The sequence below is a fragment of the Camelina sativa genome, chromosome 7, assembly GCF_030686135.1.
Source record: "Camelina sativa cultivar CO46 ecotype springtype chromosome 7, ASM3068613v1".
Classification (NCBI taxonomy): domain Eukaryota; kingdom Viridiplantae; phylum Streptophyta; class Magnoliopsida; order Brassicales; family Brassicaceae; genus Camelina; species Camelina sativa.
Window position 1 is genome coordinate 875,453 of NC_141886.1, and position 14,013 is coordinate 889,465.

Consider the following 14,013-nt stretch of genomic DNA (forward strand, 5'->3'; position numbering starts at 1 on the left):
CTATGATCGAATATTTATATTAACTTGCACCGAGACTTGCGTATTTTAGATATGCATTGTAAGTAAAAAGTAAACGTTGTTTTTGACAGCACACTCACTTGAAATTAATTCCATAAGAAAACTATAACGTTAAATCTGTAAAAATGAAAAATTTTAGAAAACTATACGAAATATGGATATATATAATTTACACAAGGTACGTAAGTAAGCTAACAAAGATTACAATTTACAGATACAATGAATTCACTCTGAGTGGGTCTATCAAGTTTCGTCAGTTTTATTTAACGGCCACGAGAAGTTAAGTTAATTGCTATATGCATTACTGCCATTGCAATTTACACCTTTCGATGTTACGTTTTTAAATTTGTAACTGATTTTGTCAATAATTTCTCGAACTGAAGATTCATTTCACAGTCAAAATCCATCTCACATATAGAAGAGGAAGACAAAAAAAAAACTTCGAGCATACCTTTTGTTTTATTAAAGGATAAGTGGTGTGAAATGACGTTAGTGCAGTGGTAGGAAGTAAGTCCATTTGTAAAAGGCACCATCATACTCGAGATCGAATCCCGGTTTCTACGAACGTAGGAATTTGGCTAATGGGCCGATTAGTTGTGGTCCAATGGTTGAGAAAAAAAAAAAGTTTTGTAAGTGGTGTGAAATCTTAATCACTTTTAAATTTTGCACTTTTATGTTTGATGTGTATTTGTCTTATAGATTGGTGAATAAAAGAGCCTATTAATTCATTGCATTTAATCAACTTTTTTTCTTGTGGCTGAAAGGACTCGCTTTTTTAAAAAAAATATCCTAAATAAATTTGGTTTATGTTTAATCAAATAAAACAATTATCAGAACCCATGTTATAACACAATATTTTCGGTAAAATTCAATTAAACAAAAATTTGATACATTATCATCAACATACGTTGCATATATTATTTTACTTTTACATCTGAAAATAAATCAAAATAGCAGTTCTTGAAAACACATAAATACAATATTTAGCATTTCTGTAGCTAATTAATATGAAAATTATCAAATGAAAAAAACTTCCAACTTCAAATTTTATGTATTATATATATTGCAAGTGAGCAAGCAAACGCAAACTTGCCCATATAATCAAATAGAAAGTACAATATTAAGAGTAAAAAAGAATGAAGTACACACAAAAGAGTATTATTTAACATAAAAAGACAACATTCCCCTTCAAATATTAAATTTTTGTTTATTTAAAAAATTAACAAGAGAGGATTGTAACTTTTTGTTCTATATAAATACCTGAAGGCACCGTTTCATCTTATAAACCCCACAGCAAAAAAAGACACTCTCCTTTCTCTCCCCATCTCTCTCTCTTTTTCCTCTGTTTCAATGGCCACTGAGCTCGACACCAGTAGCTTAATTTTGGCCCTCTTGTCCAAATGTAGCCTCCTTACTCAAACCAATCTCGCTCTCTCTCTTATCGTAGCCTCCCTTGCTTGCCTCGCCGTCTCCCTCTTCTTCTGGTCTCATCCCGGAGGACCCGCATGGGGAAAATACTTCTCCCACTGCCGTCACCAAACCACCGTGGTCCCTGGACCAAGAGGCTTACCTTTTATCGGAAGCATGTCTCTCATGTCAAACACTCTTGCTCACCGTTGCATAGCCGCAACCGCAGAGAAGTTCGGAGCCAAACGGTTAATGGCGTTTAGCTTGGGAGAAACCCGCATGATCGTCACTTGCAACCCTGATGTTGCTAAAGAGATTCTTAACAGCCCTATTTTTGCTGACCGTCCGGTTAAAGAATCAGCTTATTCCCTCATGTTTAACCGAGCTATCGGTTTCGCACCTTACGGCGTTTACTGGCGAACCTTGAGAAAGATCGCGTCTAACCATCTTTTCAGCCCGAAACAGATCAAACGCTCCGAAACGCAAAGAAGTGTGATCGCGAATCAGATCACTAAGTGTCTCGCGAAACAGAGTAGCACCGAAGGTCTCTGTTTTGCACGTGACTTGATAAAAACGGCATCGCTTAACAACATGATGTGCTCTGTTTTCGGGAAAGAATACGAGCTTGAGCATGAGCATGAAGAAGTCAGGGAGCTTAGTGAATTGGTTGACGAAGGTTATGATCTACTCGGAAAACTCAACTGGACCGATCATCTCCCCTGGCTCTCAGAACTTGATCCTCAACGAATCCGGTCTAGATGCTCAACTCTCGTTCCGAAAGTAAACCGTTTCGTGAACCGGATTATCTCTGACCACCGTGCTCAGGCTCGTGACTCGCCGAGTGACTTCGTTGACGTATTGCTCTCTCTCGATGGTCCGGATAAATTATCTGACCCGGATATGATCGCCGTTCTTTGGGTATGTACAAGTGGCTTTTGCTATTTTTTACTAAACAGAGACAGAAAAAAAACAAAAACACAAGAAAACATTTTTATTTAGGTTTCGGATAATTTCATATGCCATTTTAAGTAATACTGTACGATGGAACTAAAAGTATTTGCAATCTGTGGGGTTTTTTAAAATTTTTTAATAGGAAATGATATTCAGAGGAACTGACACGGTGGCTGTTCTGATCGAGTGGATTTTTGCTAGGATGGTCCTTCATCCAGATATTCAATCGACGGTCCACAGAGAGCTTGATCAGATCGTAGGGAAATCAAGAGCCGTCGAAGAGTCTGACGTGGCGTCTTTGGTGTATCTAACGGCTGTGGTGAAGGAAGTCTTGAGGCTTCACCCGCCAGGGCCATTACTCTCATGGTCCCGTTTAGCAATCACAGATACGACCATCGACGGTCACCGTGTTCCGGCGGGGACCACCGCGATGGTGAACATGTGGGCTATAGCACGCGATCCACAGGTGTGGGAGAATCCCTTGGAGTTTAAACCCGAGCGGTTTGTAGCCAAGGAAGGCGAGGTTGAGTTCTCGGTTCTTGGGTCGGATTTGAGGCTTGCACCGTTCGGGTCGGGTCGTCGGATCTGTCCAGGGAAGAATCTTGGTTTGGCCACCGTGACGTTTTGGACTGCGACGCTTTTGCACGAGTTTGAATGGCGACCACCGTCCGATGAGAAGACCGTTGACTTGTCCGAGAAACTGAGGCTCTCGTGTGAGATGGCTAATCCTCTTGCTGCTAAATTAAGCCCCAGGCGCAGTTTTAGCGTGTGATCCTTAAAGATTATACACAGATACACTGGTAACTCAAGGGAAGAAATTAGTGTGAGGCAAAAAGAAAAAGAGAAAAAAAAAAAAAAAACAGAGAAAGTGAAGCATACAAATAAAATAAAAATAAAAGATACAAATAAAATAAAAGTAAAACATATTAAAAAGAAAAGAAAAGAATGGTTATGAAGTTTTATATTAAACTAACATCTTCATACGTATTATTAGAAAAAAAAAAAAAAAATCTTGATACGCGAAGTGTTTGGTGATGTGAGGAGTGATATTTTGTAAATATGATTATAAACATTATTGTTACAAAGAAAGTTAATATTATTGCTTCATAATACTACTTGGTTATTATATTTTCTTGTCCTATTTCCTTTTGCATTGTGGTTTTATATCAAAAAAAAATTAAAACTTCATTTCGTCGTTTCGATAATGTTATCTAATAAAAGCCTAACTGTTATAATGTGGAGTATTATTAACTCCGAAATTGTGGGAAACGATCTTTGTTTGAACACGAACAAACCCGATCAAAAAGCAAACATATAATAAAATCATCCTTTCATCCGGCCTGATCATAATACCAAAAACACAAAATTGTTATTGTTTTAGCAGGAAAGATTAAGAACAAAAGATGTTTAAGAATAACTCTTTTATTAGTTCAAAAATAAATAATTCAAAAACTTTAAGTTCTCTTACACAAAATCGTACCAAAAACACAAAATCGTTATTGTTTTAGCATCTTCTTATATATAGAACTTCTTAAGTATATTTCCTAATCCTAAATGGAAAACTTCTTATTCTTTAGCTTCTTATTATATTTAGATATCTTCTTAATATAATCTCCAATTTCCATTTCTCTTTGTTTAGCTTGATCTCCAAGCTTACTTCAAGCTTACTCTAACATTCTCCCTTCTAAGCTTGAAGTCTTGCTCACTCAAATCTTTCACACCAATGAGATCTCTCATCTCCTTGAACTTGGTTCTTCCTAGAGCCTTGGTTAATATATCCGCCTTTTGTTCTTCCCCGGGAACATGCTTTACTTCGACTTGTCCGTTCTCAACACACTCTCGAACAAAATGATACCTTGTGTGTATATGTTTGCTCCGACCGTGAAACACCGGGTTCTTCGTAAGAGCAATAGCAGATTGGTTGTCTATCCGGACTAGTACCTTCTTACATGGTAGCTCGGTGATTTCACTTAGAAGTTCTTGGAGCCAAATCGCCTGCCTCGCAGCCTCCGTTGCAGCCATGAATTCTGCTTCACACGAAGATAACGCCACTGTGTCCTGTTTCTGCGAGCACCAAGTGATCAAACTCCCATTGAGGTAAAACACATGTCCTGTTGTACTTCTGCCATCATCAGGGTCTACATTGTGACTACTGTCACTGTAACCAACAAGCTTAATGCTCGTTGAATATGACTTCTTAAAGACCAAACCAAGTGTAGTAGTTCCTTTCAGGTACCTTATGCATTGTTTCATAACCGCTCCGTGCGACTGTTTAGGAGACTGCATATAACGACTTAACACACCCACACAATATGATAAGTCAGGACGTGTGTGCAACAGGTACTGAAGTGATCCTATGATTCTCCTGTAACTCGTCCCATCAATATCCGATTCTTTTGTCGCCTTTGACAGCTTTGTGCCTTCCTCCATTGGTGTATGTGTCGAGTTACAATCTTTCATTCCAGCTTCCTCCAAGATCTTCAAGGCATATCGTTCTTGATCCAGAGTTATTCCTTCCTGCGTTTGACACACTTCAATCCCTAGATAGTAAGTCAATTTCCCCATATCACTTATTTCGAATTTTGACGCTATCTCCTTCTTGAAGTTCTCTATGACCTTTAAACTTGTTCCTGAAACAAATATATCATCAACATAAACTGCAACAAGAAGAACTTCATAATTCACCCTTCTTTGATAAACAGATGGTTCTTTCGAACATTTCCTGAACTGTAGTTCCTTAAGAACTTGATTAAGCTTCTCATTCCATGCTCTCGGAGCTTGTCGCAGGTCATATAATGCTTTATGGAGTTTGTAAACTTTGTCTTCGCTCCCTTCTACTATAAGACCTTCTGGTTGTGAGACATACACCGTCTCCTTTAGCTCGCCATTAAGAACCGTCGTTTTGACATCGAGATGATGTATTTCCCATCCTCTAGATGCAGCAAGACTAATGAGGAGACGAATTGTCTCAATTCGTGCAACAGGGGCAAACACATCCTCAAAATTGATTCCATACCTCTGCATATAACCCTTTGCGACCAGTCTCGTCTTATGCTTATTTATTGTGCCATCCAAATTTCTTTTCAGCTTGAAAAACCCACTTCAATCCAATAGACTTTGCTCCATGTGGAAGTTCAACAAGATCCCAAGTCCGATTCTTTATGATTGATTGTATCTCGTCTTCACACGCTTGCAGCCAGTTCTTTGAATCTTTTGCCTCATTAAAGTCTCTAGGCTCATTGTTCAAACACATTAGTAACCTTTCTTCTTCTTCCTCAACAAGCAATACATAATCATTGAGATATTTAGGCTTAGTGACCACTCTCCCAGATCTTCTTAACACATACTGTCCTCTTTCTCCACCATCCTCTACTTCCTCACTTTTCACTTCATCATCACTACTCACTTCTGAATCCGATTCTGCAAGTTCTTGTTCTGCAACAACATTGTCCTCTGTTTCAGTCTCGGCCTCTGCAATTTCAGAATTTTCATTGTTGGTTATGTGAGCGACACCAGTAACATTCAGATCAAATCCTCTCAATCCGTGATTTCCAAATCCACCAAGCTGAATTGTGAAGCTTCCCTTAATTTCTTCTTGACTACCTTGGTTCCAATTCCATCCTCTTGATTCATCGAAGACCACATCACGGCTCACCACTACTTTATTCGTTTGAGGATCAAATAGTCGATAAGCTTTCGTTCCCGGCTCTGTTCCTAGGTGTACCAATCTACATGATCTATCATCTAGCTTTCTTAGGTGTGGTGTCTCTACTCTTGTGTATGCAATGCAGACAAAGATACGTAGATGGTTGACATTCGGTTTCTTGGCTTGTAAAGCTTCATATGGAGTTCTTTCCTTGACTGCTCTTGTAGTTACCCTGTTTAGCAAGTATGTCGAGTGTTTGATTGCCTCTCCCCACATTCTATTTGGAACGCTCATGTGCTTCATAATGCTCCTGGTCATCTCCAATAATGTCATGTTTCTTCTTTCCACAACACCATTTTGTTGTGGTGTATACGGAGCTGTGAGATGTCGCTTAATTCCTGAGAGAGCACAGAAAGAATCAAACTCATGCAACACAAATTCTCCTCTTCTGTCCGTCCTGAATGTCATTATTTTCCCTCCTGATCTTGTTCTACTACAACTTTGAATTTCTTAAATTTTCCGAATGCATCACTCTTCTCTTTCAACAGTATTGTCCACATGTACCTCGAGTAATCGTCTATGAGAACAAAGATGTATCTATCCCCAGCCGTTGTAGTTGGTGTGATGGGACCACATAAGTCACCATGAACGATTTCAAGTGCTTTTGTTGCTCGATACAAGGAGGCTTTAGGGAACACTCTTCTCGTTTGCTTGCCTAAGAGACATGACCCGCAGATTTCTTTTTCAAACTTTATATGAGGTGTTCCAACAACAAGCTCCCTTTCCACCATTGACTTCAGTGTTTCATGATTTATGTGTCCTAGTCGTGCGTGCCACCTACTAGAATCACTCATCGTTGTTAAACTCAAGCATAATGTGTCATTTATCTTCATGCACACCTTGTATAGACGATTCCCTTATCTAGAGGCCTTGACAAGTAGTCTTCCATTACGATCATACATTATTAAGTGATCTCCTTTCATTCTAACATCACAACCTGCTTCAGTGGCTTGTCCCAGACTTATAATATTACTCTTCAAGCCACGAATGTAGTATACCTCAGTCATTGTTCTTGCTTCACCGTTCATATCAACAAGCTCGATAGATCCCTTTCCTTTCATATCTATGGTAGAATCATCACCAAACCTTACTTTTCTGGTGATAGTATTGTCCAAAGAGGAGAAATACCTACGATTTCCAGTCATGTGATTGCTAGCCCTATTATGGAGATACCAAGTATTGTCTTCGTCATTACTTGTTTCAAATTTGCTTGGCACCACCTTTTCTTCGTTTAAGAATACTACCTCGTGTACCATGATCTCGTCTGCTTCTTCCGTATCTTTATTGTTGTTATCTTGTGTTTCTTGCAAATTGAGCAAGCGATCAGGACACTTTGAGGCATAGTGGCCAAATTTGTCACATCGGAAACAAGAGATTTCGGACAAGTCTCTTGTTTCATTGAATCTTCCACGGCCTCTTCCTCTGAACCTTCCTCCACGACCTCTGCCTCGGTATCTTCCATAGTATCCTCCATTAAAGTCGCGATTTTCTGGTGGCACTTGAGACTCCGAATTTGAATACAACAGCTTGCTTTGATCTTCTTGTGTCTCTTCTTCTTCGGTGATGCGTTCTTCGTATGTTTTTAAACGTCCCACAATGTCTTCAAAACTTGTTTTGTTGAGATCCAACACTTGTTCAAGCGATGCCACAATGTGGATATACCTTTTCCGAGGAAGACTTTTAAGAAATTTCTTAACAAGCTTGGATTCTTCAATGTCTTCTCCTAGAGCAGCTGACTTTGATGAGATCTCTGATAGCTTCCCAACAAAGTCATCAATGGTCTTTGTATCCTTTATCTTCAAATCGGTCAAATTCTGCCATCAACGTCTGTAGTCTAGCTTCTTTGACTCGATCTGCTCCAACATGTCTAGTCTTAATATCTTCCCAGACTTTCTTTGCATTATCTAACTCGCCAACTTAAAGGATAAGAGATTCAGGAATCGATTGAAACAACAAAGCCATAGCCATGTCATTGAGATCAGTATCATCATCTTCTGTTTCTATGACATCCCACACCTTATTTACTCTAAGAAGAATCCTCATCCGCATAGCCCAAACGGTGTAGTTGTTAGAGGTTAACATAGGTCACTTGATTGACGAAGGTCCACCCCCTTCTTTCTTCGAACTTGCGGTAATCTCAATATCTTCATTCTTTGCCATCATTTCTTCTTGCTCTGATACCAAATATTGTTTTAGCAAGAAAGATTAAGAACAAAAGATGTTTAAGAATAACTCTCTTATTAGCTCAAAGAAAAATAACTCAAAAACTTTAAGCTCTCTTACAATCTCTCAAGCTTAATCTTTCAAAGCTCTCAACTCATAAGTTATGCTACATCTTAGCATCTCCTTATATATAGAACTTCCTAAATATATTTCCTAATCCTAAATGGAAAACTTCTTATTCTTTAGCTTCTTATTATATTTAGATATCTCCTAAATATAATTTCCAATTTCCATTTCTCTTTGCTTAGCTTAATCTCCAAGCTTACTTCAAGCATATTCCAACAATCGTAATAATGTACCTATTTTAACCAGAAAAATAACAGCTAAATTACGTTATTCAAAAAGTAAATTCTTACATACATAATAAAACAGAATATATATAGGGGAAATTCAAAATCCCATGTAACCTTAAATATTCAAAATATCGACAGACAATGTTAACAAAAATAAATGTTTGCTAAGAATTTTGCCTCGAAGGAGTTGTTTTCACATTTTTGCCCCAGCCAAAAATTATAAAAGATTCGTCTTTATAAAAGTTGCAGATTTGACATACCCTGTCCCTTATTTGTTTTTGTTTATATCTTTCTTTTATGCGTAACGACTAACGACCAATCAGAATTCTATTTGTCTCGTCATATCACAAAAACTATATAACGTGTGTATCTAATTTACCTAAAAAGGTACTCTATATATGATTTATTTCCTTTTTTATTCATATATAGAGTGGTCAGCGTTCACTCTATATAACTAAACAACCAAATTCAATGTAATAAATTCAACTCAATTTACGGTAACTAAATTTATAGGACGGACCGGCATGCTTTTATAACATGCCCAAATCTACTAAACATCTTATAAGAGAATAGATCTTAGACATATATCAAGATGGAAACCCCTAATCTATTATTTGATTTTGGTCACATGGTTAATTTATCAATTAGTCAAACAAACTAATCACTATTACTACTAGTCGATCGATTACTAAATCTGAAAAAGAACAAAAAAAATAAAAAGCGTTTAATAAGGGAAGATATTGACTGAAACACTTTCAAAGTGTGTGGTCGAACATAAAATAATTATAATAAGAGTTACAGAATTTATAGTTATATATTACAAAGATTGTGACACATGAATTATTAAAGGCTGGTGATATTTTTGATCCAGTGAGAAGCAGGCACATAAGCTGATAAGCATTAGGAAAGAACAAAATATGACAAGATTTGAGAAATTGTGGTCTAATCGTATATACAATTGAGAGATCTTAAAAGTAGACAAAGTATCTATAAAGAAACTTTTTATGGTCGAAGCATCTTCACTGGTTGCTGAGAGGTCTTCACAGTGATGTCATGTATGTTTCTCAATAAAAGTGATCGTAAAAACTATAATGCCCATATATACGTATTCCTAGAGCAAAACTAATATTGTATGACAATTTTGTTTGCTTTTGGTCCAAGTATCTACAAAAAACCGACTTATGTGTGTAAACAGATATTGGGCTTGAATGAGAGTTGATAAACAGTCTAGGCCATCAACGTAAACATTATCACATTTATTTACAAAGTTTTAGATCAAACTAATAGACATTAAGAAGTAATATTAAAGCCCATTATTATTTGACACAATCATATCAACTAAACACGAGGGTTGCGCTCGTTGCGGGACTTAACCCAACACCTTACGGCACGAGCTGACGACATATTTTCAATAATATCACCGTTTAAATGATTGAATTTAGTATTTGGTTATAGTTTAGTTGATTGAGCTGGTGTAGCCATTTCTCTGCATTCAACGCTATGTGTAGACATTTTGGGGTAAGTCACTTTGTTTTTGTTTTTTTTTGTTTTATTATATTTTGGCTTGGTTGATTTGTTCAATTACAGTTTTTTCTTTTATTATTATATTTTTTTATTTAATATTATTATTAGAAGTGGGTTGATTGAAACAGACGACACATGATTCTAGGATGAAGGAAGAAATGGAACAAGATCAGATGTGATTAGATTCTAAGACCTTCCCCATGGGCAGGTTTATAGGGGAGTTTTTACCATTTTGGATCAAAAAAATAAATCAAAACAAAAGAAAAAATTTAAGAGAGCCCCTTATATAGTATACCGATTTCTGATCTAAGAGACAATACGTGTCACTTATTTGTTGGCTAAAAAAAATATCTACTGATTAATTTTCTACTTCCTTTCCATCTCTCTGTCTCTCTCGATCGAAGTCGAATTGGCAATGGAAGAAGATGGAATCAAAGAAGATAGAATCAGAGGACAATCGGGTCGGAGGAGATGCGACGGAGATTGAATCGGCGGAGGCTAATCGGAGGGTTTTGAATCGAGGAGAATGTTTTTGAGATTGTTCAAAGCTGGTGAAAAGGTTTTGTTGAAGCTCCTTCTCCTGCTTCCATGGCTGTCCAAAAACTATGCTCTGTCTTGGGTATATCTTTCTTTCTTTCTTCTTCTGTCTCTGTTTGATTTTCTCGGATTGCGGATAGGGTTATTGCAGTTTCTGCTGGTTTTGATTGAATTGGTGATATACATATATTGGTAGTCATTTAGAAAAATTTGGTTAAAACTGTTTTAGATTGGTTTCATTGGATTTTGAATAAACGTGGGAATAGCTCATTTGATTTGTGAATTCCACTAAATCTGGGCAATTGCAGATTTTGAATAAACTGGGTAGTCATTTAGAAAGATTTGGTTAAAACTGTTATGTTTTCAGGAGAAGACAACATCAAGACTGATGAACCCAAGCAAGAACAAGCTAAGCCTGCTGAAGCCACTGAGATAATTCACCTTAATATGAAGTGTATGAATTGTCTTTGTTGGATCAAAGCTCAATGTTGTTTTGGTTGTTTGTTTGTTCAGAACTGATCAAAGGGCTTGGAAGTTGAATGAGATTGATTCGATGCCCTGATGGGAGAAGATAAATGAAACAAAAATCTCTTCTTCTTGCTCTGTCATGGTTATTCCTTATCAAAGAAACTCTGAGGCAAGGTAAAATCTTCTTCATGATTCAGAATGTCAATGTCCTCATCGTCTGATTTCTAAAACCCACAGAGGTAACAGATTAAAACCATTAGCACAACTCTAAACAAGGCCATGAAGTGAACCTACAGCTATGAGATACTATAATCAATCATAAGACAAGGGAGATTCTTTATGATTTTGAGGTTAGCATGATTGGAAATACTGCAGGGAAGAAGAGTATGATCGATGGTGAGCAACGTAATGGATCCATTCTGAAAAGCATTGGAAGAGTTGAGACCAAGAAAGACGAGTGTTTGGTCCATGAAGACGGAGAAAAGCAGAGACGCAATGAGAAGTTGTGCAGAGAAGTTAAGAAGGAAGAAGAAACTTGATGAAATATTGAAAAAGAGAAAGCTTGTAGTAAAGGAGATAAAACTGAAGCTTGAGTCACGAATTGCTGAGACGGAGAAGACTTCGGCCATGATTGTCTTTTGCTCTTTTGCACTTTTGCATTTTGCATTTGGAGAAACAGCAATATCTTTTGATTAAGTTTCAATTTAAGTCTTTTTATTTGTCAGTCTATTAGGAAACAAAACAGCAATGTCTCACACATATAAAATCTGAAATGCAATAATTTCCCTTTCTTATTAAATCTGAAATGTTTAAACATTTATACTAATCAAAATTTTTACTCAAATGCAATAAAAATTTATACTAACCAAAATTTATCCTTTTTTCCATTTATGAATTGCACTTCTATTGTAATATGTATTAATGTTTTTATTATGTTTTGTATGTTTAAAAATTAATTAAATGCAATATTTTCTATTTTTATAAAATCTTAAATGTTTACACATTTATACCACTTCTATTTTATTTACAATTTTTAAATTTCAAAAAACAATATTTTCAAAAATAAGAGACCCAAAATTAGAACCTCCCATTGGAGGAGAAAATTTTAACTAAGAGATCATGAATTCTTATATTCAAAACACTACACAATAAATTCATAAATAAAATCAAACAGTGTTTAACAACCCACGGATAATCTTGCCCTAAGTGACTTGCCACCAGTGAAGTTAAAGGAAGTGCAACAAGGTTTGCCTTTTTAATATATTGATGCAAGTCATTGATATATATGGGTGCTGATTTACTTATATGTTTTCAACAAGTGGGGTACCAAGACACAAGGCGGCTTCAAAGAGTTACAGATGATGCTCGGGACGTGCACTTGACTTTTGGTCCTCCATATATAGCCCAGGTGAACTTTGCTACTTCTTGTTATATATGCAATGCCGATACTCTTAATTAGCTTTAATTTGTACTCTTCAAGCGTGATGGAAAAGCTGCTTTAATGCCTTCATTTCCATTGATATGTGTGGTACGTAAGTTCTTCGTTTCTCTCTATAGTACGTTTGAGGCTTAGTTGTTTTGTCCATGTGTTTCTTCAGAATCATCTTAATGGGTGTTATATATTCCTTTTGCTTTTGGTGATTCTCTTCGGAGTTCTACAATACTTGTTAGGACCACTGGATTTGGTAGCTGAATCATAATACTTGGACTCCACAAATGATTTATTAGTCTTTGTCTGTTCCTAGCTTTATGTGATAATCTTCTTGGACTAGTCCGCCATTTTAATTGATCAATGTTCATTCAGAATTATAAATACACTATTAAGTTCATCACTTTTTCTTTTCTTACTTTTAGGATGTTTAGCTATATCAAAGAGGTAAACTTTCTTTCAAAAAAATCCTTTAACAAAAAAAAAAAAAAAAAAAAAAAAAAAAAGAGGTAAACTTTCCTTATACTTAAAATTAAGTATTAATAGTTATGACTTCTTGACAAGAATGGTTGAGGTAACAAATGATTTACAATTTTTCCAAATATATTACCGTAGTTTGGATAAACATTGTTTTAATTTTTCAGAAAATAGTCTTACAAGAGCTGCAATTTGAAAGGCTCTGATTTGAGGGCAAAGATTATGTATTATGTAGATATCATATTTTGTTAGACATTTATCTTTGTGTAAAACCATTATGATATTTGATTAACCAAAATTTTTAATGGTTCGATTTTCTGTTTGTGATATTTTTAGTTAACTACAGTTTGTTTTTATTTAAAAAGTCTAATACATATAAACCAACGTCTGCACACAAGGTCGGTTGGATAAGTGACTTCATAATATGTTCTTGCTTCTCGGAGACTTGATGTCCGACTCTAATCGACGTTAGACATAATAAAAATGGCGTTAACATTTAGTAAGATTGGGTTCTTCTAGTCTAGTTTTTATGGTCCATGCCTTTAAACAAATTGGATTCTCTATTTAATATCTTCAATTAATAAATATAAATTGGTTTTTTTTACTTGTTACTTTGTTAGTTTCTTTAGTGGCTAATATATATATACTCGATGTTTATCTCACTTTTGGACGACCATGCATGAATGTTTTACATGTGTTACGTATCCATGTACTCGAAGGACGTCTTCATTCGAAGTTATAAACATAATAATTGATTTTTACTTGTTAGGCTTTCTCTAGATATCGGTCCAACCTACCCAAATTGGTCAAAAAATCAATACCATGGTCAGAGAGGAAATATCTAAACGTTCAATAGATATATATATATATATCCTACGTTGAATTAGCACTTTCATCTGCTAAAAAGTCTTAATGTAATAAACAAATATGAAAATTAAGAATACATATTCTCTTTCAAGTGTTACTTATCGTTTTGATTT

At 36.0% G+C, this 14,013-nt stretch overlaps 2 protein-coding genes and 1 long non-coding RNA gene across 5 annotated transcripts; 2 read left to right on the top strand and 1 right to left on the bottom strand.

Moving 5' to 3' along the window:
- Positions 1–1,059: 1,059 nt before the first annotated feature.
- Positions 1,060–3,504, top strand: LOC104699693 (cytochrome P450 78A9). The gene is made up of 2 exons (XM_010415032.3): positions 1,060–2,343; positions 2,519–3,504. Exons 1-2 carry the CDS (start codon positions 1,369–1,371, stop codon positions 3,146–3,148), a joined length of 1,605 nt encoding a protein of 534 aa, XP_010413334.1. The 5' UTR covers positions 1,060–1,368; the 3' UTR covers positions 3,149–3,504.
- A 3,435-nt stretch (positions 3,505–6,939) lies between these two features.
- Positions 6,940–8,164, bottom strand: LOC147940699 (uncharacterized). The gene is made up of 2 exons (XM_087457310.1): positions 8,099–8,164; positions 6,940–7,878 (listed from the first exon to the last, which is right to left on the bottom strand). Exons 1-2 carry the CDS (start codon positions 8,162–8,164, stop codon positions 6,940–6,942), a joined length of 1,005 nt encoding a protein of 334 aa, XP_087313436.1.
- A 2,210-nt stretch (positions 8,165–10,374) lies between these two features.
- On the top strand, positions 10,375–11,926 carry LOC104699694 (uncharacterized). 3 transcript variants are annotated; one of them, XR_753422.3, is made up of 3 exons: positions 10,375–10,741; positions 11,027–11,301; positions 11,503–11,926. It is a non-coding gene; the product is annotated as an uncharacterized LOC104699694 (long non-coding RNA). The 3 variants fall into 3 exon arrangements; XR_015561240.1 differs by having other exon boundaries at positions 10,474–10,741; positions 11,173–11,301; XR_015561241.1 differs by having other exon boundaries at positions 10,540–10,741; positions 11,027–11,366.
- The last annotated feature ends 2,087 nt before the right edge of the window (positions 11,927–14,013 follow it).

What these genes read in the sequence shown, in the direction of transcription:
- LOC104699693 (XM_010415032.3), top strand. Translation starts at nt 1,369, where the DNA reads ATGGCCACTGAGCTCGACACCAGTAGCTTAATTTTGGCCCTCTTGTCC. An exon ending in ATATGATCGCCGTTCTTTGG is followed by an intron (nt 2,344 to 2,518) that starts GTATGTACAAGT and finishes ATTTTTTAATAG; the next exon opens with GAAATGATATTCAGAGGAAC.
- LOC147940699 (XM_087457310.1), bottom strand. Translation starts at nt 8,164, where the DNA reads ATGTTAACCTCTAACAACTACACCGTTTGGGCTATGCGGATGAGGATT. An exon ending in TTCTTCTTAGAGTAAATAAG is followed by an intron (nt 7,879 to 8,098) that starts GTGTGGGATGTC and finishes ACCGATTTGAAG; the next exon opens with ATAAAGGATACAAAGACCAT.